General features: G+C 42.8%; 1 protein-coding gene across 1 annotated transcript in view; it reads left to right on the top strand.

Moving 5' to 3' along the window:
* LOC126184441 (glutamate receptor ionotropic, kainate glr-3-like) overlaps nucleotides 1–25,138 on the top strand; it is a 109,283-nt gene that overhangs the window by 64,107 nt on the left and 20,038 nt on the right. Inside the window, exon 5 of the mRNA XM_049926831.1 lies at nucleotides 17,415–17,656. Coding sequence (XP_049782788.1) covers nucleotides 17,415–17,656 — 242 coding nt within the window. The remainder of the gene's footprint in view (nucleotides 1–17,414; nucleotides 17,657–25,138) is intronic.

The raw sequence follows: 25,138 nt of genomic DNA, 5'->3' as shown, positions 1-25,138 counted from the left end.
ACTACTGTGGTAGGCCTGGGCTCCGTGTGTATCTTGGCCACAATAATGCGTTCACTATGCTGTTCGTAGTAGCTTACCGGCGCTCCTATTTTTTTATTCATTATTAAACCTAGTGCTGCATTACCCCTATTTGATTTTCTATTTATAACCCTATATTTACCTGACCATAAGTCTTGTTCCTCCTGCCGCCGAACTTCACTAATTCCCACTATATCTAACTTTTAACTTATGCATTTCTCTCTTTAAATTTTCTGACCTACCTACCCGATTAAGGGATCTGACATTCCACACTCCGATCCGTAGAACGCTATTTTGTTTCTCCTGATAACGACGTCCTCTTGAGTATTCCCCGCCCGGAGATCCGAATGGGGGCTATTTTACCCCCGGACTATTTTACCCAAGAGGACGCCATCATCATTTAACCACACAGTGGAGCTGCATGTCCTCGGGGAAAATTACGGCTGTAGTTTCCCCTTGCGTTCAGCCGTTGGCAGTACCGGCACAGCAAGGCCGTTTTGGTTAATGTTACAAGGCCAGATCAGTCAATCATCCCGACTGTTGCCCCTGAAGCTACTGAAAAGGCTGCTGCCCCTTTTCAGGAACCATATGTTTGTCTGGCCTCTCAGCAGATACCACTCCGTCGTGGTTGCACCTACTATATAGCTATCTGTATCGCTGATGCACGCAAGCTTGCCCACCAACGGCAAGGTCCAAGCTTAACAGTAAGCTTCTCCATTGTCAAAAGAGTTGTGATTGTGTGAAATATGTTCTAATTTGTGCGAAAAAGTACAGTTCACTGCGAGGAAAATTAACTTCTTCTCTTGCACTTTTGAAAGTAACTTAAGCAAAGAGAGAAAACAGTTGCAGGTACATTCCTGTACCAGAACCAGACTACGTTACATCTGGATATGCATAAGATATTCTTATTTGGAAAAGATATTGGGAGGCACCCACATGCCTTGCTCATACTGTGGCATCAAGCAGTCAGGCTTGCAAGATGAGTGGTCTGCCAAGCGAGTGGATTCATTCTTATTTATCGAGTAACATGAACTCTCGTACTCACAATTAAGTTACAAATTATCCTCCTGTAGGAATATTACGCAACGGAAACGCACATCTGACTATCAGTAATTTACAGAACTCTGACTGTTCACTACGCACTGGCAATACCACATTTTCTTTCTTATTTAACGGCTTTGATCAACACGTGGCCATCGCACTGAATATGAATGGCGCACACATTATAAATTCTGGATATCATGATCTAATGAATTCTCTTACTACTTTGGTTTTGATGAAAGTCTGTGTGTGTGTGAATGCAGCTTGCTTTTAATTTGGTCAGTAATGTTTTGTCTGTACAGAATTGTATCTGTCACCTTTATCGCTCTCTCACCCTCACATACAATTCTGTACAATAAAGTCAAGGGCTTAGGTTTTCTTATCAGGCTTATCCATGCAAAGACAGACAAAAAAATTATACTAATGTGAGGATTCTGAGTAACATCTAGGATTCCATTCGCTCTCTCTCTCTCTCTCTCTGTCCTTTATCTGTGTACAGTTAAAATATAAGTTACATGAAATCAGCCTAGTAGAATCTCTGGTGGAGCCCTTCGTCTTAATATTCAGCGGCTGGCTTGCTAGAAAAGATCTTTACATACGTTATTATTATTAAGCGCTGCATTCAGTTGGGAAAATCAATCGTGTGAACACTTCGTTCAGTTTACGACAGATCTAAAATTTCAGATGTGGACGAAGCCTTTTTGGACGATTTCAAAAAAAAAAAACTCAGAGATTGCAGGCTCTCTTCGTCACAGCTGAAACTTCCCAATTAAGTAGAGGGCCCAGACAATCATCAATGATTCAGACAGAGAACGCATTCGTCATTCACTCTAGAATAAAATGGTCACAAACCTTATTTCTGAGGAAAATTGTATATTGAATCCATTTCCGTACATGTTCCGTTTCCGTGGATTTTAAGTCTCATGCAATTTTACTTTTACAAGTCCTTCTTTCTCTTTATCTACCACGCTAGCGGCACAAACTTTCCTGTCTCGTTTTAGCGCGAAGAAGAGTAAATAAATCTCCTTTAGCAATCCGAAAATCTTCCAACCGATACTTTCCGAAGCGGTTCCTTTCTCTCCCTCTCTCTATAATGACCATGGAGCATACATCTCTGTACCTCTGTTGTTCCAAAGAATAAACGTACTAGAAAAATACCTTGGCGTCGACGAGCTGTCGGCGCATATATTACTAGAAAATCTGCTCAGATACTTTTCAAACGTAAATAAATGTGGATGATTTGATTGACCATTATTAATTATTGCGTGGTAGAGGGTAATTTTCCGTGGGGAGATTACAATGCCCCTCGCAGCGAGCGAAGTTTGTGAGGTCAATTTTTATTCACCGAACACACTTCGCGAGCTATCTACACTCCTGGAAATGGAAAAAAGAACACATTGACACCGGTGTGTCAGACCCACCATACTTGCTCCGGACACTGCGAGAGGGCTGTACAAGCAATGATCACACGCACGGCACAGCGGACACACCAGGAACCGCGGTGTTGGCCGTCGAATGGCGCTAGCTGCGCAGCATTTGTGCACCGTCGCCGTCAGTGTCAGCCAGTTTGCCGTGGCATACGGAGCTCCATCGCAGTCTTTAACACTGGTAGCATGCCGCGACAGCGTGGACGTGAACCGTATGTGCAGTTGACGGACTTTGAGCGAAGGCGTATAGTGGGCATGCGGGAGGCCGGGTGGACGTACCGCCGAATTGCTCAACACGTGGGGCGTGAGGTCTCCACAGTACATCGATGTTGTCGCCAGTGGTCGGCGGAAGGTGCACGTGCCCGTCGACCTGGGACCGGACCGCAGCGACGCACGGATGCACGCCAAGACCGTAGGATCCTACGCAGTGCCGTAGGGGACCGCACCGCCACTTCCCAGCAAATTAGGGACACTGTTGCTCCTGGGGTATCGGCGAGGACCATTCGCAACCGTCTCCATGAAGCTGGGCTACGGTCCCGCACACCGTTAGGCCGTCTTTCGCTCACGCCCCAACATCGTGCAGCCCGCCTCCAGTGGTGTCGCGACAGGCGTGAATGGAGGGACGAATGGAGACGTGTCGTCTTCAGCGATGAGAGTCGCTTCTGCCTTGGTGCCAATGATGGTCGTATGCGTGTTTGGCGCCGTGCAGGTGAGCGCCACAATCAGGACTGCATACGACCGAGGCACACAGGGCCAACACCCGGCATCATGGTGTGGGGAGCGATCTCCTACACTGGCCGTACACCACTGGTGATCGTCGAGGGGACACTGAATAGTGCACGGTACATCCAAACCGTCATCGAACCCATCGTTCTACCATTCCTAGACCGGCAAGGGAACTTGCTGTTCCAACAGGACAATGCACGTCCGCATGTATCCCGTGCCACCCAACGTGCTCTAGAAGGTTTAAGTCAACTACCCAGGCCAGCAAGATCTCCGGATCTGTCCCCCATTGAGCATGTTTGGGACTGGATGAAGCGTCGTCTCACGCGGTCTGCACGTCCAGCACGAACGCTGGTCCAACTGAGGCGCCAGGTGGAAATGGCATGGCAAGCCGTTCCACAGGACTACATCCAGCATCTCTACGATCGTCTCCATGGGAGAATAGCAGCCTGCATTGCTGCGAAAGGTGGATATACACTGTACTAGTGCCGACATTGTGCATGCTCTCTTGCCTGTGTCTATGTGCCTGTAGTTCTGTCAGTGTGATCATGTGATGTATCTGACCCCAGGAATGTGTCAATAAAGTTTCCCCTTCCTGGGACAATGAATTCACGGTGTTCTTATTTCAATTTCCAGGAGTGTATTAGCGTGGATAACCCGGAAGTGATGATTGTCAGTCCTCCGACTGAAAAAGAATATTATGTTTGAACTAGACGAAGAAAAGAAATGTTGAAGACAGAAGAAATGAAAAGACCGGTACCGCGGCTGTATTACTTTTACGTGCATCTAGGTGTTATGTTTGCTGTGCACAACCAAGGAAGATGATCTTTCATGAACTTATGTCAGGGTCTACCCATTCGGGAACTTTCCTAAGCAGGGAAACCTTGGAAAACCTCTTAAGCTTAGACCCCCAGCCTACGGTACATAGAAGATAGGAAAGCCTATAGAAGAACAAAAATAATTTTGAAATTTATCTCTAAAGAAAAGATAGGGCTTAATTTGTATCACGATTTGGAGAAGAGTAGTTTGTGCCTCTAGCAAAAAAAAAAAAAAAAAAAAAAAAAAGTTTTACAATAAATAACGTGAATTTGCGTATTACAATCTTGCTCCTAGGACAATATCTTGCGGTGCTAAACTCCCCCGGGTCTTGCATGTCCCCGACGTCCACATTTGTAGTCGGTCTTCTATGCGGCCCCCTCTGTCGTTGATCTTCTACGCGGCCCACAATGGGAAGAGTAGAAGGGACAGGGATACTCGAATACACATGCAACATTCATTCCAAAAGAATTAGCAATGGCCAAAAGGGAAACTCTTCCTGTAAGAGAACTGATTAGGTTGCACCGTCCAAGATTCTCCTTTTTGAAAGCAAAATCCTTGTGGCTTCATGGATCCTTTTTGTTACGACGTACTTCAAGGAATTCAACTCTTAATTAATGATGTTGCCAAAAGCATCATCCGATTTACTCTAGTTTGAATACTCCTTTTGACTTTGCCTCCCCACTTATACTTATAAGTCCAAAAGTTTTAACAGATTTTCTATGACTGATTTGTTCTTCGTAATTTAAAGGATTCATGTAACTGACTATAGATTTTGGATTCAAATCATCGAATAATGGAAAGTGTAGTTCATTTTATTCCAAGACATCATCCATATTTCCTTGATAAGTCATATAATTTAGCTATACTCAAAAAAAAACTTTTTATTCTAAATACATATATTTCTGCGCTTGAGTGCTGAAATGTAGAAGTTATTAGCATTGAGGAATGCGGATTCACTTCTTTCATTTACTCTCTGATTCATACGGCGTTCATCCATGCTCATATATGGAAATGGATTTTTCACACAAAATTCCCAAACGAACACGAACCATTAAATTACTACTGAATCTATGAATACTACTTTCTTTAGTCATTCATTAATAAATTAAAACTCTTAACTTCGAATTATACCACCTATTCCTTTTAAAGTTCAACATGAATCAGTTTATCCTCGCGTTTGGTGCGAGTCTCTTACAAAGGATATCTGTATCGTCTATATCGATTTTAATTATCGCGCCGACGTCAACTGTTTTGCGCGGGAAATAATCTTTGCGGCGTTAACCGTCACTCACGATTCACTACCACAACACATCCCTTCACATATTTATACATTTAAGCGTTCACATGAGATTATATATGAATCTTCACTCGAACCTCTTTAGATTATTCAGCGTCATTTGCGGCGAAATATTTCATTCTTCTTGAAGGTCAGTCAGATCCTTTATACATCTTGATAACATTAGCAATGCTAAAGTTCTATGTTCACCCAAACCACAGGTGAAGCCTATCTCCACTATCTTTTTTACAACACTCAATAGTACTAATTAGTCACTATTTCTATACTCTATGTCACTGACTAGCTATTTCAATTTAAAGGCTTTTAACACTACACACACACAGTTTATTGTTATATTTTTTACGAGCGTTCATCTCTGTCACTCGGAACACCATTCCTCCCTATCTTCTAATCTTCGTTAAATATTGGACATCCTGGAACCGTTGTATCAGTTCGTCTATGTTTTCCGGATGTGTCCTCACTGGAATTATATTTTTATTTATTTCCCTGGCGTCGAGTACCAGTCTCACAGTTCCATTTGCTTTTGGCACAACCAACAATGGGGAGCAGTATGGGCTTGTAGAGGGTTCGATCAAACCCCATTTCAACATGCGATCTATTTCCTTTTGAACTTGAGCCTTTAACCTCCAGGGAACAGGATAGAAAGTTCTACAATACGTTTCGTGCGGCTTAACGTAGAGATGGCATATGTATCCTTTAATCACTCCTGGCCTTTCATCAAACACGTTTTCATACGCTGATAATAATTCTTTGAGCTGCTTCTTCTGATCTTCAGTGATGCAGTCGGATTCATTTAACTTCTCATACACTAATTGACCGAAATCTCCTTTGACTTTGAACTCATTATTCACGTGCTGTTTAGAATTTTGTGCAGTCCTGATTACTTGCACACTGATCCCACTATTATATTTTCTGGTAAGGCTTTCTTTTTTCAACAAGTCCAACTCAATTTCTTGTTTATTTACATTTAACCAAATTTTTCCTGTTTTAAAATCTATTCTGCATCCGTATTGACGTAGGCTGTCGACTCCGATAATGCAGTCTACCACCAAATTTTTCACAACAAGGAATGTGCTTAATATTGCTACCTTTCCTACTTCTACACTAAGTAGTGACTGCACTTTTACATTCGCCGATCGAGCCCCAACGGTGCCTATTATTTTGCAATTTTGAACTGGAAAAATTGGTACTCGTCTTATATTTCTGATCTTGTTGAATAGAGCCTCCGAAATAACATTTGTGGTTGCAGCTGTGTCTAAAACCGCCACTATAGGTACAGTTTCCAAAATGACTTGCACTTCGGCTACTGCCACCTGTTCCTTATTCTCATCTTGGGGTTCTAAGTCCTCGGTCAATTCATCTGCCAGTAATCGTTCATCATTATACGTTAGCATGGGTACACATATCCTGTTGCCCCTCAACCTATTGTTGACCGCTCCTCCGGGGCACGAGTGGGTCCTTACAAGTTTGTTGGATTTTGATTCCCCTGGTGGTTGACCTCATCCGTCACTTCGGTAATTACCGGTTGATTCGCGGATGTCCGTCCCCACTGATGTTGGTTATTTGAGTTTATTCCCCCCGGTTGGTTCCACTTTCTATTACTGTTATTGTTCCAAGCTTGTGGTCTGAAATTCCTTTCGTTCCCCCATACGGGATTGTATCGTTTCCCATTCCTGTTGTTCCTTGGATAGCCCCTCGCAAGACTATTGCCGGTATTATTATTGAGATTTTGAGGGGTTTCTCCACTATTTATCGATCTCTGGGCGTTCCCTTGCCTACCATTTGGCGGAGGTTCTATCTCCCTATATTGGAATCTGTTGTTACGGGCTTTCTGGTTGTTCTCTTCTATAATGTCTATATGATCTAACGTCGTGAGGAACGACTCCAGGTCTTTATCGTTGCCGTAAATTAATTGATTCCGGATGCTAGTTGGTAATCTTGCCTTAAGTATGTTTATTATGTCTGGCAAAGGCATAGGTCTGTCCCAATATCTAGTTTTATTTATATATTTTTCAAAATACTTCCTAAGGCTTCCTTTCGAAAAAGAGAAAGGCTCTGGGTAGAGCACCTCCTGCCTTAGGCGTTCCTGTACTCCTTCTGACCAGAACTTTGCTAAAAACGCTTTCTCAAAATCGTCATAGGTCGAGCAAACAGAAGTCATGTCTGAGGCCCAGATCGCCCCCGAACCTTGTATATACCCAGTAACGAAACTGATCTTCTGCCACTCCGACCAATTTCTGGGTAGAACTCCTCTAAAACTTCGAATAAAAACAATCGGATGGACCCCCCTTTTGTCAGTGTTAAAAATCTGATATTGCCGATGCTTTATCATTTTTTCTTCGGCATGGCAAAGGCTTTCGTAATCTCCGTCAGATAAAACTTCACGCGAACAACTAGCTCGTGGCAATTTAATATTTGAGTTACCCACACAAGTCGGTATTGTGTGCGAATGTGCAGTAACTGGCTCTATAGTCGCTGGCAACTTCTGCTGCTGGCCTGTATTCATTTGTTCTGAGCCTTGTTGTGAAACGCGTATCGACTCTGCTATCGTTTGTTTCCAATGCTCGAGATCAGCACCTAACTGCTGTCGCACTTCCTCTAGTCCTTTCGCAAACAAATTCTCTTCCTGTTTGCCGCACAGACTCTGGAATGCTTCTTTAACATTTTGTTCAACGTTTTCACACATTAGCCTTTTGTTTTCTAATGTGATTTCGGATAATTTACCCGTTAATACATTAATCTGGTGGTCTATAACGTCTTGACCTTCTGTCAGATGTTCCACACTTTCCTTTAGGTTCGTCTGCGTACGTGCCAATTCAGGAAGTTGCGCAATTGCACATGACATGGCATCTTGCTTTTGTACTAATTGCGGAACCATTTCCACCTGTTCGCGTACGGTATCTATCTTAATAGCCACATACTCCTTCATTTCTACACGTACGCGTTGAGTAGATTCCTCACATTGAGCTTTAACCAATTCGATTTGTGCAGTTAATTTTCGTTCCGTCTCTTCGGCCTGATCTTTAAGTTCCTTTGTCTTTGCTTCTATCCGTTGTTCTAATTCGGAAAAACTGTCATGTAACTGCTGCTTAATCTCAGCTTTCAGCTTTTCCTGCCCTTCCGTAACTGAGGCTAACTTCGCATTCAAATCATTTTGCCCTTCATTCACTGCGGCGAACTTCGCGTTAATGTCGGTTTTCATATTTTCCTGCCCTTCAGTAACTGAGGCTAATTTTGTATTCATATTATTCACGGTCTCCGTTAACATCTGCATCTGCCTCATGATAATGACCAATGGGTCTAATCCATGCTGCGTACTGGCTGTTACATCTCCAGCCGTGTCTACCGGGCGTTCTATTGCGCTATCTGTAGCGATCGGTTCTACAACACTTCTTACTACATCATTATCATCAGTGCTCACAGCTGAAGGCTGTTGCGTGTTGCTCTGCTCTACTTGACTCATCTTAAACATTGTCCTAGTTAAAACCATATAAATGTTCTACAGTCAAGATGTATATATATCTCCCTTCACAAGAATACTTCTGTGGCTACTTTGTTATAGTACTTATACAGGTAAATGCAACTAGGGCAGGTCAGTCAAACTATTTCTGTTATGAACACAATTAGTAAATGTTCAAATCTACGTCTACTTTCTCAATACTAGCAAGTTTCATAAAAAAGTATAGATCTGGCCCTTTTTCTGCATCCAGCGTGCTGCTTTTATTTGTAGATCAAATAATACGACTGCGAGTATTTCTTCTCTTTTCCACGTTAAGTTGTCTCGTCGTAGTTCACATGAAACAAAGAACAAAATTATTTTAACAACGTCCAAAAACGTGTCCTGTCACGGATTGGCCATTCTAATGAATTCTCTTACTATTTTGGTTTTGATGAAAGTCTGTGTGTGTGTGAATGCAGCTTGCTTTTAATTTGGTCAGTAATGTTTTGTCTGTACAGAATTGTATCTGTCACCTTTATCGCTCTCTCACCCTCACACACAATTCTGTACAATAAAGTCAAGGGCTTAGGTTTTCTTATCAGGCTTATCCATGCAAAGACAGACAAAAAAATTATACTAATGTGAGGATTCTGAGTAACTTCTAGGATTCCATTCGCTCTCTCTCTCTCTCTCTGTCCTTTATCTGTGTACAGTTAAAATATAAGTTACATGAAATCAGCCTAGTAGAATCTCTGGTGGAGCCCTTCGTCTTAATATTCAGCGGCTGGCTTGCTAGAAAAGATCTTTACATACGTTATTATTATTAAGCGCTGCATTCAGTTGGGAAAATCAATCGTGTGAACACTTCGTTCAGTTTACGACAGATCTAAAATTTCAGATGTGGACGAAGCCTTTTTGGACGATTTCAAAAAAAAAAAAACTCAGAGATTGCAGGCTCTCTTCGTCACAGCTGAAACTTCCCAATTAAGTAGAGGGCCCAGACAATCATCAATGATTCAGACAGAGAACGCATTCGTCATTCACTCTAGAATAAAATGGTCACAAACCTTATTTCTGAGGAAAATTGTATATTGAATCCATTTCCGTACATGTTCCGTTTCCGTGGATTTTAAGTCTCATGCAATTTTACTTTTACAAGTCCTTCTTTCTCTTTATCTACCACGCTAGCGGCACAAACTTTCCTGTCTCGTTTTAGCGCGAAGAAGAGTAAATAAATCTCCTTTAGCAATCCGAAAATCTTCCAACCGATACTTTCCGAAGCTGTTCCTTTCTCTCCCTCTCTCTATAATGACCATGGAGCATACATCTCTGTACCTCTGTTGTTCCAAAGAATAAACGTACTAGAAAAATACCTTGGCGTCGACGAGCTGTCGGCGCATATATTACTAGAAAATCTGCTCAGATACTTTTCAAACGTAAATAAATGTGGAAGATTTGATTGACAATTATTAATTATTGCGTGGTAGAGGGTAATTTTCCGTGGGGAGATTACAATGACAACATACAATTCGAAGGAAGAGGACACCAATCTTTTTCTTTTCACTATCTTATTTATTCCGATAAATTCTATAACCTAAACAGACAAATTCTATAACCTACAACAATAACACATGAGAAATTCCGCCCAGTGGGCATGTCTTTACATTGGTGATTCTCTATCTTATGGTCTCGTAATTATTTAACGCTACAGTGCACTTTCTGGATAGGATGGTGGATCTTTTGCTATATCTCACACTTCGACTCTCACAACCATCATCACGAAACTTTTCTCCAGACCGAGCGGTACAAAAGGAACATGCATAACCCACTACCTCTGAAACTACCTTGCCACTCTCTCATGCAAACCACACATACTTAAATTACATGACATACACCACACTGCAACATGGAATAAAACACAAGGAATAGTCACAACATTATCACTTTCAGCTTTCCCACTTCAATTAGTATTCATCCCAGTTTGCACGACACTGTCCCACTTCGTAACTTTTCTTTCCTACTACGAACTCTGGAGGATATATGCACGTCTTCCTGTGCAATGCAAGCCAAGTGGCGTTGCTGGATAGATGGCTGACTCACCTTGCTTCTCTCTCAGAGTATTATAGTTTGAATCAAGCGTCACACGGAAACATAACACGCAAAGTAATATTAAGAACATTTTCATCATACACGCGAGTCCTCAACTGATACCATGGACAAGTACTTCTCTTTATCCTTTGTCTCATACACAGATTGAGACCCACACAGTACTCACCACGTGGAAGTACTCGTCTCTAATTTCAAGTCCTGCACACGCCATTTCTTAAATATTTCCAACTTATAGTACATACGCTAGTAATTCAGCTTAACTTAAGCACTCGGAAGTATTTCAACTTATTGCTACACGTGGTTTCATTGTGACCGTTGGTCACTTCAGAAGATTACTACGATCCCCATAATATTACCTGCCTGACATTTAATTCTCCCCACAAAAGTTCCTGAAATAGAGAAATTATTATTCCAAACTACTCTTAAGTATTTCACATGCGTACCATGTCTCCACTCTTTTGTCTTTACGAAGCACACCTAAGACAGGTCTTACCAACACTAGATCCCGCGGCAGAGTGCTGAAACATGGCCGTTCTTCAGGTCCTCTCGCACCTCTGCCGAAGTGGGGGAGCACCTTGCTACCGTATTGGTCAGCCACATTTCAGGCGCTCAAAGCTCCGGTAAATTTCATCCCTTTGGTTCTACCAAAGGTGACCAAAGGGTCGTCTCAAAGATGATCATATATCCACATTCACTATCTGCGGTTAGCAGACGACCATACATTCATTCATTTCACAGATCTCACCAAACTGGATGTAGGGATTTATTTTGTGGGAGTGCACATGTGATCAATTAAATAAATAAATTGTCATTCTTTCCCACACTGGTATCCGGCTTTGCTGTATTAATTGAAATTGAGTTATTATTAGAAAAAATATGTTGTACTGACAAGAATAATGAAGTATGTTGTACCTATTTTCAATGTCGGGCGGTACTGTACCCTTTCACCACCGGCTACCCATGCAGAAAAAAATGGCACGGTACTATCCTTGCAATGTGAGGGTAGTTTTTTTTTTAAGAAAACTGTATTCGAACAAACATAGCAAGTCATCATAATAACCAGGAGGAGACCTTAGCCCTGGTGACCTCTAATAGATGACCAAATGCTGTTACTTCACCAAATTATTAACCCAGTTGTTGCATTATTGTACTCTCCACAATCCGGAGTAACGTACACATACAAATTTACAGCAATCCACATGACAAATAAAACATTACATCATACAAATAAAAAATAATGTTGAGAATGTAGCAGAACACGAACCAATGCAACAGTTAGATTCCTTTCGTAAATCAACACTGTAACCACTTCGCTACTGTAGAACGTTGTACGCTCTACCATTAACTGTTCTTATGTTTTCCCTTATATTTAATTACAACAAATCGTATCAAAAGCGACTTCTTTTCGAGAAATCCTCAATATTTGAAGCAGCCTATATTTACAGGACATACGTAGTAGTTTAAAACTCATTCCTGCGAGAGAGCGCTTTTATATGTACATAACATCAAATGTTACAGAACGTACTATCCTTAAACTAATACGGCCCCAGAATCTTTTTAAAAAGCGGGAGGGTAAGGAGGGGGGGGGGGGGGGGGAAGTGTAACAAGACACGAGCCAATGCAGCAGTTAGTCATTTCGTAAACCAGAGCTCGCACGGGAAGATATAGGTGTTCGTTTTCTACGCGCGCTGTTCGAGAGTGGAACGATCTAGAATTATTGTGAAGGTGGTTCGATGAACACTCTGTCAAACACTTAAGTGTGATTTGCGGAGTATCCATGTAGATATAGATGTAGATGAACCACGGGCCCGCGCGTGCTGCCGCCGTGTTACGCTGAGATAGCACATCGCTGCCTCGGTAATCGTACCCGCTGCGCGGACGCAGACATCGATCTCTCGTCCGGTAGTCGCGCTGATTGAATAATATCAATATAAAATGAGCTTCGCCGACTCTGCACTCGCGGTGGTACTCATTCTGCGCAATTGTAATGTTGTCCTTGGTAGAATAATTAAACGCATTGGCGCAGTAACCCGATATGTCCATATTTGGCCCAAAATGAGACTTCACACTCATTCCATAGTTTGAAAATAGCTCTATTGTGTAGTGGAAGAACGAGGCCTTCCATGGAACCAATTAAGAATAATGTAGGAAATCGGCTTGAAGAAGTCAGATGTTTTGCGAAAAAACCAGACATGTCCAGGGCTTGCCTGGTCATTGCATCAAACAGTTGTCACGTTCTGGCATGTGAAATACATCCAACAAGTTCGCTGTGGTTGATGTTACACAAGATCTGTTTTTAGATTTCTTGTTCCACCAAAAAAGCTGTTTCGTCTAACATTAAGAGTCCTGAGAAGTTAACTGTTTCACAGAACAATTTCTCTGAGTACTCCACAACACACAAGCATGTTGTTCACAGAAGTGAATCGTTAGTACAACTTATCTATCATGATATCGTCTTTCAGAAAGCGTGATCTACATTGATTTCATCTGAGGGGAAAAAGTTTATGAAGGGGCTCCAACAATGAAACCTGAGAAATATAAAGATGTCATTAAACTCACCAAGAATTGTGTGCCAGTCTCAGACACTGAATTTTATAGTAAGATGATCTGTTACAGTTACAGACTGCTACAGATGCTCCATACAGTTCATCAGAAGGAGAAGAACAATGAACTTCTTATTAACCTTCCACACCTATGATTTTTATTTGAATATTACTTCTTTTACTTCTCAGACTCCTAATCATATTTTGAAACTGTAAACGGCTAATAGTTTTGAGTCTTTAGTTACTTGTTTACTTTTTACGTCATTTTCAACAAATAAAATTGTTTGATGTAAGGACGAGACAACTCCAATGTTTTAAAACTTAGTAAAGATCATAATAAATCTTGCAATAGTTTGGTTATGTAATAAGCTATTACGGTGTTTTGGTGACCTAAATGAAAGTTTGGAAAAGACGAGACCGATTATTAGAGTTTTCAAATTTCTGGACAGTCTTTTTGCGTTTTACTCGAAAGTATGTAAACGTAAGTTATCTTGTTTTTGCAGCAATGCCTTCAATTGAACCCACTACACAACTGACGTCTCGGACAAATCGACCTTGCAAATAATACCTCAAAATCCACGATTAGATGACTCAAAGTAGAGGTTGTCTTACAGTACCTGGCTATGACGACGACAGATAGTTGTTTTCTCTGTAAATCTGTCTTTCACAGATGGTTGTGGGACCTCGGCTGTTCAGTATAAAATGTCGAATCAAAACACCTGCAGCTGCCTAAATTTCCAGATGTTGTTTTGTTTCAGCAACCAGTTTCAGCTCTTGCCTGCAAGATCGAAGGGATCGCTGTGTGAAAAGCCTAAAGATATCAGTCACTCACTGATAACCGCGCAGTGGAGCGCCCTACAAACCAAACCAGATACCAGTCACTGAATGCTGGCCCCTATTTTGACCGGACTAGAGGTGGAGTACTTCCTACATGTCTGTCAGGGGGCCTGAAGATGGTGTAATGTAGTGCTGAAACTGGTTGATCAAATACATCTACATATACATCTACGTGAGGAGAAAACTGGTGATTGAAATTTCATGAGAAGATCCCGTCGCAACGAAAAACGCCTTTGTTTTAATGATTGCCACTCCAATTCACGTATCATGTCTGTGACACTATCTCCCCTATTTCGCGATAATAAAAAACGAGCTGCTCTTCTTTGTACTTTTTCGATGTCATCCGTCAGTCCCACCTCATGTGGATCCCACACCGCACAGCAGTACTCCAGAATGGGGCGGACAAGCGTAGTGTAAGCAGTCTCTTTGGTAGACCTATTGCACCTTCTAAGTGTTCTGCCAATGAATCGCAGTCTTTGGTTTGCTCTACCCACAATATTATCTATGTGATCGATCCAATTTAGGATATTTGTAATTGTAATCCCTAAGTATTTAGTTGAGTTTACAGCCCTCATATTTGCGTGACTTATCGCGTAATCGAAATTTAGCTGATTTCTTTTAGTAGTCATGTAAACAACTTCGAACTTTTCTTTATTCAGGGTCAATTGCCACTTTTCGCACCATACAGATATCTAAATCATTTTGCAAGTCGTTTCGATCATCTGATGACTTTATAAGACGGTATAGGACGGCATCATCTGCAAACAATCTAAGACGGCTACTCAGATTGTCTCCTATGTCGTTAATATAGATCAGGAACAATAGAGGGCCTATAACACTTCCTTGGGGAACGCCGGATATTACTTCTGTTTTACTCGATGACTTTCCGTTTATTACTACGAACTGTGACCTTTCAAACAGGAAATCACGAACCCAGTCGCACAACTGAGGCGATACTCCGTAGGCACGCAGTTTGGTTAGAAGGCGCTTGTGAGGAACGGTGTCGAAAGCCTTCTGGAAATCTAAAAATATGGAATCAATTTGACTTCCCCTGTCATGAGTATAAAGAGGTAGTTGTGTTTCACAAGAACGATATTTTCTGAATCCGTGCTGACTATATGTCAATAAATCGTTTTCTTCGAGGTACTTCATAATGTTCGAATATAGTATATCTTCTAAAACCCTACTGCAAATCGACGTTAGTGATATAGGCCTGTAATTCAGCGGATTACTCCTACTTCCCTTTTTGGGTATTGGTGTGACTTGAGCAATTTTCCAGTCTTTAGGTATGTATCTTACTGTGAGCGAGTGGTTGCATATAGTTGCTAAATATGGAGCTATTGTATCAGCATACTCTGAGAGGAACCTGACTGGTATACACTCTGGACCGGAGATCTTGCCTTTATTAAGTGTTTTAAGCTGCTTTGTTACACCAAGGATATCTACTTCTATGTTTCTCATCTTGGCAGTTGTTTTTGGTTGGAATTCAGGAATATTTACTTCGTCTTCTTTGGTGAAGGAGTTTCGGAAAACCGTGTTTAATAACACTGCTTCAGTGGCACTGTCATCAGTGACTTCACCGTTGTTATCTCGCAGTGAAGGTATTGATTGCGTCTTGGCACTGGTGTGCTATATGTATGACCAGAATCTCTTTGGGTTTTCTGCCAGATTTCGAGCCAGAATTTCGTTGTAGAAATTATTAAAAGCATCTCGCATTGAAGTACGCGCCATATTTCGAACTTCTGTAAAACTTTGCCAATCTTCGGGTTTTCGCGTTCTTTTAAATTTGGCATGCTTTTTTCGTTGCCTCTGCAACAACGATCTGGCCCGTTTTGTGTACCATGGGGGATCAGTACCATCACTTATTAATTTACGTGATATATATCTCTCAGTTGCTGTTGATACTATCTCTTTGAAAACATTCCACAACTTGAAACTTCCTGGCAGATTGAAACTGTATGCCCGACCGAAACTCGAACTCGGGAGCTGTGCCTTTCGCGGGCAAGTGCTCTACCATCTGAGCTACCGAAGCACGACTCACGCCCGGTCCTCACAGCTTTACTTCTGCCAGTATCTCGTCTCCTACCTTCCAAACTTTACAGATGCTCTCCTGCGAACCTTGCTCAGATGGTAGAGCACTTGCCCACGAAAGGCAAAGGTCCCGAGTTCGAGACTCGGTCGGGCACACAGTTTTAATCTGCCAGGAAGTTTCATATCAGCGCACACTCCGCTGCAGAGTGAAAATCTCATTCTGGATTCCACAACTTTTCTACACTTACATGATCAGATAGGAACGAGTGAAGACTGTCTCTTAAAAAGGCGTCAAGAGCATTTTTATCAGCTTTTTTAAATATAAATACTTTGCGTTTCTTTTTGATGATTGTAGGTGTTACAGTATTCAGCCTAGCCGCAACTGCTTTGTGGTCGCTAATCCCTGCATTCGTCACAACACTCACCATTTGTCCAGGATTTTTTGTTGCTAAAAGGTCAAGTATGCTTTCGCAACCATTTACGCTTCGAGTGGGTTCAAAATAATGTGGTGTCACCGCCAGACACCACACTTGCTAGGTGGTAGCCTTTAAATCGGCCGCGGTCCGCTAGTATACGTCGGACTCGCGTGTCGCCACTATCAGTGATTGCAGACCGAGCGCCGCCACACGGCAGGTCTAGAGACACGTCCTAGCACTCGCCCCAGTTGTACAGCCGACTTTGCTAGCGAAGCTACATTGACAAATACGCTCTCAATTGCCGAGACGATGGTTAGCATAGCCTTCAGCTACGTCTTTTGCTACGACCTAGCAAGGCGCCATAGCATTTGATAATTAATATTGTGAAGCCTGTACAGTAACGAGAGATGTTCACCAATTGTGGATTAAAGTTAAGTATTCTACCAGTTACTCTTGTTTTGCTAGTCTTACTTCTCTGACCTGTTCCAGACCTCACGGCAGCCTGCGTGAGCTTAATCGCGTGCCTTTCGGCTTCCTCCAAACTCCGTGAATTGGCTCCTGCCAATTCACAACAAATAATTTTCTGAGAATCTGGAGATTTAGATGGCTGAAGGTGTTTCGATTGGACGTCTGATAGTTGCTCTCTGTCTGGATTAGTCAGACACCTCGATCGGTGTGGGGTGCAGAGTGTGCAGGAGGCCGCGTGTTTGGCAGGACCCGCTGCTGCAGCAGCTTCGGCGCGCAGACCGGCTGTCGCTGTCGCCGCTGCAGGACGCGATGGACCGCGCGCGCGCAGACTCTTCCCGCGTGGCGGCGGCGGCGAACGCGGCCGTGCTGTACGCGGCGCTCAGCCCCAGCGACCGCTGCGCCCTCTCCGAGGTGCCGCTCTTCCCGCCGCACCACTCGCTGCTGCCGCTCGCCAAGGGCTCGCCGCTCAAGGAGCTGCTCTCCGTGGGGTGCGTACCGAAGCCTGTCACGCAGTAGTCTATCTCCTCCCGTAACAGGGGACGTTCGTGAAAGCGACCGAACATGCCAATTTTGACTTCACTTTTTATTTACACTACTGGCCATTAAAATTGCTACACCACGAAGATGACGTGCTACAGACGCGAAATTTAACCGACACAAAGAAGATGCTGTGATATGCAAATGATTAGCTTTTCAGAGCATTCACACAAGATTGGTGCCGGTGGCGACACCTACAACGTGCTGACATGAGGAAAGTTTCCAACCGATTTCTCATACACAAACAGCAGTCGACCGGCGTTGCCTGGTGAAACGTTGTTGTGATGCTTCGTGTAAGGAGGAGAAATGCGTGCTATCACGTTTCCGACTTTGATAAAGGTCGGATTGTAGCCTATCGCGATTGCGGTTTATCGTATCGCGACATTGCTGCACGAGTTGGTCGAGATCCAATGACTGATAGCACAATATGGAATCGGTGGGTTCAGGAGAGTAATACGCAACGCCCTGCTGGATCCCAACGGCCTCGTATCACTAGCAGACGAGATGAAAGGCATCTTATCCGCATGGCTGTAAAGGATCGTGCAGCCACATATCGATCCCTGAGTCAACAGATGGGGACGTTTGCAAGACAACAACCATCTGCACGAACAGTTCGACGACGTTTGCAGCACCATGCACTATCAGCTCGGAGACCATGGCTGCGGTTACCCTTGACGCTGCATCACAGACAGGAGCGCCTGCGATGGTGTACGCAACGACGAACCTGGGTGCACGAGTGGCAAAACGTCATTTTTTCGGATGAATCCAGGTTCTGTTTACAGCATCATGATGGTCGCATCCTTGTTTGGCGACATCGTAGTGAACGCACATTGGAAGCGTGTATTCGTCATCGCCATACTGGCGTATCACCCGGCGTCATGGTATGGGGTCCCATTGGTTACACGTCTCGGTTACCTCTTGTTCGCACTGACGGCACTTTGAACAGTGGACCTTAAATTTAAGATGTGTTACGACCCGTGGCTCTACCCTTCATTCTATCCCTGCGAAACCCTACATTTCAGCAGGATAATGCACGACCGCGTGTTGCAGGTCCTCTACGGACCTTTATGGATACAGAAAATATTCGACTGCTGCCCTGGCACATTCTCCAGATCTCTCGCCAATTGAAAACGTCTGGTCAATGGTGACCGAGCAAGTGGCTCGTCACAATACGCCAGTCACTACTCTTGATCAACTGTAGTATCGTGCAGAAGCTGCATGGGCAGCTGTACCTGTACACGCCAATCAAGCTCTGTTTGACTGAATGCCCAGGCGTATCAAGGCCGTTATTACGGCCAGAAGTGTTTTTTCTGGGTTCTGATTTCTCATGTTCTATGCACCCAAATTGCGTGAAAATAGTATAATATATTTTTCCAATGAATACCCGTTTATCATCTGCATTTCTTCTTAGTGTAGCAATTTTAATGGCCAGTAGTGTATTTATTAGTGGAACTTGTGGACAATAAGTTCGAAAAGTTTCAATGATGAAATCGCTTCCGAAATGCTTAAAAAATAATTAAATGTCTGAAGCGACCTTCCTACCACGTCCGATTTTTGAAGCAACATTTCAGTACTACACTGAAGAGCCAAGGAAACTGGTACACCTGCGTATTATGGTGTACTACACCTGCAAGCATGCAGATCTGCGGCAACACGACGTGGCATGGACTCGACAAATGTCTGAAGTAGTGCTGGAGGGACTTGACACCATGAATCCTGCAGGGCTGTCCATAAATCCGTAAGAGTACGAGGGGGTGGAGATCTCTTCTGAACAGCACGTTGCAAGGCATTCCTGATATGCTCAATAGTGTTCATGTCTGGGCGCTTCAGTCCGAAACTGCGCGACTGCTACGGTCGCAGGTTCGAATCCTGCCTCGGGCATGGATGTGTGTGATGTCCTTAGGTTAGTTAGGTTTAAGTAGTTCTAAGTTCTAGGGGACTGATGACCACAGATGTTAAGTCCCATAGTGCTCAGAGCCATTTGAACCATTTTTGAATGTTCATGTCTGTGCAGTTTGGTGGCCAGCGGAAGCGTTTAAACTCAGAAGAGTGTTCCTGTAGCCACTCTGTAGCAATTCTGGACATGTGGGGTGTAGCGTTGTCCTGCTGGTATTGCCCAAGTCCGTCGGAATGCACAATGGACACGAATGGATACAGGTGAACAGACAGCATGATTATGTACTTGTCACCTGTCAGAGTCGTATCTAGACGTATCAGGGGTCCCATATCACTCGAACTGCACACGCCCCACACAATTACAGAGCCTCCACCAACTTGAACAGTCCCCTGCTGACATGCAGGGGCCATGGATTCATGAGGTTGTCTCTATACCCGTACACGTCCATCCGCTCGATACAATTTTGAAACGAGACTCGTCAGACCCGGCAACATATTTCCAGTCATCAACAGTCCAATGTCGTTGTTGAAGAGCCCAGGCGAGGTTTAAAACTTTGTGTCGTGCAGTCATCAAGGGTACACGACAGAGCCATTGGCTCCGAAAGCCCATGTCGATGATGTTTCATCGAATGGTTCGCACGCTGACACTTATTGATGGCCCACCATTGAAATATGCAGCAATCTGCTGAAGGATTGCACTTCTGTCACGTTGAACGGTTCCCTTCTGTCGCCTTTGGTCTCGTTCTTGCAGGATCCTTTTTCGGCTGCAGCGATGTCGGAGAGTTGATGTTTTACCGGATTCCTAATATTTACGATACACTCATGAAATGGTCGCACGGGAAAATCCCCACTTCATCGCTACCTCGGCGATGCTGTGACACATCGCCCGTACGCCAACTATAACACCTCGTTCAAACACACTTAAATCTTGATAAATGCCATTGTAGCAGTAGTAAGCGATCTAACAACTGCACCAGACACTTGTTATCTTATATTGGCGCTGCCGACTGCAGCGTCGTATTCTGCCTGTTCACATATCTGTGTATTTGAATACGCATGCCTATACCAGTTTCTTTGGCGCTTCAGTGTAGCTCGGTTATCGATTCTGTGGATTATAACGGGTTCACACTTGCAAGTAATATGGCGCCACAGCTCGTGGCGTTCTGTAGTGGAATCACAGCATGCCAGAAATTCTACGTAGCTACACAGCTTTCAATATGGCGTCAACTAAAATCCTATTGGCGGGTATGAATGTTATAGTGCCAGTTGTGGCATTAGAGCTGTGGCAATAGTTAAATACAACGAAGCCGAAACCTAAATCTCGGATCTGAAAATAGATTTCGCAAAGGGATAAATCGTGGGTCACAAACATTTATATATAAAGAACTCGGAGACGAAAATGCTGTCTGCAGTGGCAATAACCAACAACTGGCATATCAGTATCCTCTACACACTCTCCACCTGTCCAAAATTTTAGAATGTTATGTATTCGTTTCTAATAACTAATTTTTAGTTTAACAGTTGCCACAACACACTAGGGAGCTACTTCCTCCATAAAATCCGCAGTTTACACAGTGATTGATCTCACAAATTACTAAGTTCATACGATTCACTTTTTTTGTTACATATATTAAGTTTATTTATTTATTCATCCAAAAATCTTTTAAGATTGTAGGATATGTTATTGGTTTGCAAATAGTGCCTACACACACACACACACACACACACACACACACACACACACACACACACACACACGCACACACACACACACACACACTGCTGCAGAAAAAATAGGTTGCTGTTGTACTTCCACAAGCTGAGAAAGTGCACCTGCCTGTTTTCACTTTTTTCGGTAATAAAATGAAAACACACTGAAATCGAACACGATAACTGCAACAGAATACTCGTATTTCGAAATACTGCCACCAGTTAGCAGAGGTGGAAGGAAAGTGGCGCAACGAAGTACAACCAAGTAGTGGCATGTCAAATGTTGCGTCTCTTAAGCTGCGACACTAAAAAGTGGGAGTTCACACATGCAACTGCAGTATGTCGTTAGCTGTGGCGATAGTTTTGTTGCGTGTGTGAACCCGGCTTTACTTTCGAGCAATCTTGCATGGGATGCATATAGAAGGCTGTAATATATACGCTTTGGTTTTTTTTGGATTCTCTTCTGTACGTTAGAAACAATACCCGGAATCCCAACGAGTCTCTAAATTCATTCGTATGCAAACGATGCCGTAAAACCACATTTTCAAAAAAATGTTCAAATGTGTGTGAAATCTTATGGGACTTAACTGCTAAGGTCGTCAGTCCCTAAGCTTACACACTACTTAACCTAAATTATCCTAAGGATAAACACACACACCCATGCCCAAGGGAGGACTCGAACCTCCGCCGGGATCACCCGCTCAGTCCGTGACTGCAGCGCCTGAGACCGCTCGGCTAATCCCGCGCGGCAAACCACATTTTCATTTGCTACAATTGTAAGAAATGCAACATATGATGCAGTTCTTGTATTTAATGATGGGAACGTAGGGAAGATCAAGGTATTAAAGAGAATGGGCTTTAAGACAGGAAATTTCACTCTAGTTATCTTTAGAAAAATAGATTTACAGCGCCTCTCTGCAGATGAAAAACCAGTTGAAAATCTGGTAAAGGAAAATATAGTTAACAACAAACCGGAACACAAGCATTCAAGAGGAAGAGCACCCTGAGTACAAATCTGAGGCCTTCTGAAGAGGTGACATAAGAAAAAACGTTAGGTTGAACTTTAAATTGCATTTCCTGAAAATTATGTTGAGTACCTTTTTCTCTGAATCTATGGGATGAATCAGACGTCATTGGGTTATCCCCCGCTACACCTATGTCATTAAGACGACCTGCAATAGCTCATTAACTCGAACGGCGACAGCCGGTGCCTCGACAGTAAGGCCGGTATTACACTATCAAATTTCTTTGTCAAAGATTTGATCAAAGATGTGATCAAATATTCCGTCAAATATATTTGACAAAGATCTTTGACGTAGCGCTAGAAGGGGTATTACACTGTCATCAAATTTTTCGACAAAGTTCAAGATGGCTGACAACAACTTGTTATTAACCGCAGCAGTTGCACGTACCGCAATTTCATTGTGTGCACATGCGGGAAAGATGTGGGGGGAAAAAAAGGAACCATACATACGAGTTTGACAGTGTTAAATTCCTGGGATTACAACTTGATAATAAGTTCAGTTGGGAGGAGCACACCACAGAACTGCAGAAACGCCTTAACAAATCTGTATTTGCAATTCGAGTGTTAACAGACATAGGCAACATAAAAATGAAAAAGCTTACATACTTTGCCTACTTTCATTCCATAATGTCATATGGTATAATATTTTGGGGTAACTCTTCAAGTCAAACAAAAGTTTTCAGAGTCCAAAAGCGTGTAATACGTATTATTTGTGGAGTAAATACACTGACATCCTGCAGAATCCTCTTCAAAGAACTGGGCATACTAACTACTGCCTCTCAGTCTATTTACTCCTTAATGAAATTTGTCCTAAATAATATATCTCTTTTTCCAACAAACACTCAGTTCATACATACAATACCAGGAACAATAATGATTTGCACAAGGACTTAAAAGCACTTACTTCAGTTCAAAAAGGGGTCCACTACTCAGGACCACTCATCTTCAATAGTTTGCCAGCAAACATAAAAAATTTAGTTACAAATAAATAAAGATCAGTTTAAAAGGAGCTTGAAAGACCTACTAGTGGCCAACTCCTACTCCATTGACGAAATTTTTAATAGAAACAAATGATGTATTGTATTTATTCATACTTATCGTATTGTTATTTCAGCTTAAAAAAATTGACATGTTCCACATCCACGAGGATCTCCTCAGCACGGATCTATGGAACGAAAAACTAATATAATCTGGGTGAAGCCGTGGGTTTTACGGCGACACGATAAAAGCATTCAACAAAACTTGTTATGTGAGCTTACAGTGGAAGACGTCAAGTCGTACATCAATTACTTAAGAATGGATGAGCATATATTTCTGTATGTGCTCAGTGAAGTGTATCCCCATATCACAAAGCACAATATTAACTTAAGAACTGCTACATCTTCAGAAGACAGGCTCACTGTAACACTCCGATTCCTTGCTACAGGAGAGGGTTATGTTAGGTTAGGTTAGGTTTAGTCAGGTCAGGTCTCCAATCTTCTTAATGTATTTTTGTATTCAGGGTGCCTAACTTTGTAAAGCGCCTCATCAGCTTCATACATCTCTAATAATTTTGTAGATGTCGGCACACACCAGTTGTATTTACCACCAATGTTTATAATAACACTACAGACGACAGAACGCTGCAGCGATGCTAGCGCCCCATGTGGTAACATGGCACATTGCAGTGAACAGAAGACAAACGATTTCTTTGATCAAACCTACAGCGAGGCCCTAGATATGATCAAATATTGGACGACATTTGACAAAGTTCCTATTACACTATCAAATATCTTTGACAAAGATTTTTGACAAAGAAATTTGATAGTGTAATACCGGCCTAAACCTTCACGCTTCCCAGTGGCAGGTGCATCGAGTACGCAACAGTGGCGTTAGCCGTAATTTCTGCCAATCTTAACGAATGGGTATTTTGGCCAACAAGTAACCGTCTCTGTCATATTTCCGAGCACAGTTGAACTTATAAATTCCTGTGTTTAAACTGATTTAGCCTGGTGCTGAAGGTAAATTGACTGCTTGTTTTTACATATCAGCATTTCTATAGATCTCTAGTATTAATGTAGTACAGGTGCATAACTGAAGACGTATTTCTAAATTTTCATAAATGACACGCCGTCGTGGATGTCGATATAAGCCAGACAACTTCTGATATATCTGTTGGAAGTTCACCTTTGTCAGAAATAGCAAGAAAATTTCAACAGTCATAAAGAAAGCATATAAACATTACTTTGGAGTAGAGGAAGGACACCAAGGTAAAGAATGGGCACCACATTTCTGTTGTGCTACATGTTACTGCAAACTACACTACTGGCCATTAAAATTGTTACACCAGAAAGATGATGTGCTACAGACGCGAAATTTAACCGGCAGGAAGAAGATGCTGTGATATGCAAATTATTAGCTTTTCAGAGCATTCACACAAGGTTGGCGCCGGTGGCGACACCTACAACGTGCTGACATGAGGAAAGTTTCCAACCCGATTTCTCATACACAAACAGCAGTTGACCGGCGTTGCCTGGTGAAACGTTGTTGTGATGCTTCGTGTAAGGAGGAGAAGTGTTTACCATCAAGATTCCGACTTTGATAAAGGTCGGATTGTAGCCTATCGCGATTGCGGTTCATCGTATCGCGACATTACTGCTCGCGTTGATCGAGAGCCAATGACTGTTAGCAGAATATGGAATCGGTGGGTTCAGGAGGGTGATACGGAACGCCGTGCTGGATCCCAACGGCCTCGTATCACTAGCAGTCGAGATGACAGGCATCTTATCCGCATGGCTGTAAAGGATAGTGCTGCCACGTCTCG

Source organism: Schistocerca cancellata, chromosome 4, assembly GCF_023864275.1.
Source record: "Schistocerca cancellata isolate TAMUIC-IGC-003103 chromosome 4, iqSchCanc2.1, whole genome shotgun sequence".
NCBI classification, from domain to species: Eukaryota; Metazoa; Arthropoda; class Insecta; order Orthoptera; family Acrididae; genus Schistocerca; species Schistocerca cancellata.
The sequence above is the reverse complement of the archived record's forward strand: the minus strand, read 5'-3'. Positions and strand labels throughout refer to the sequence as shown.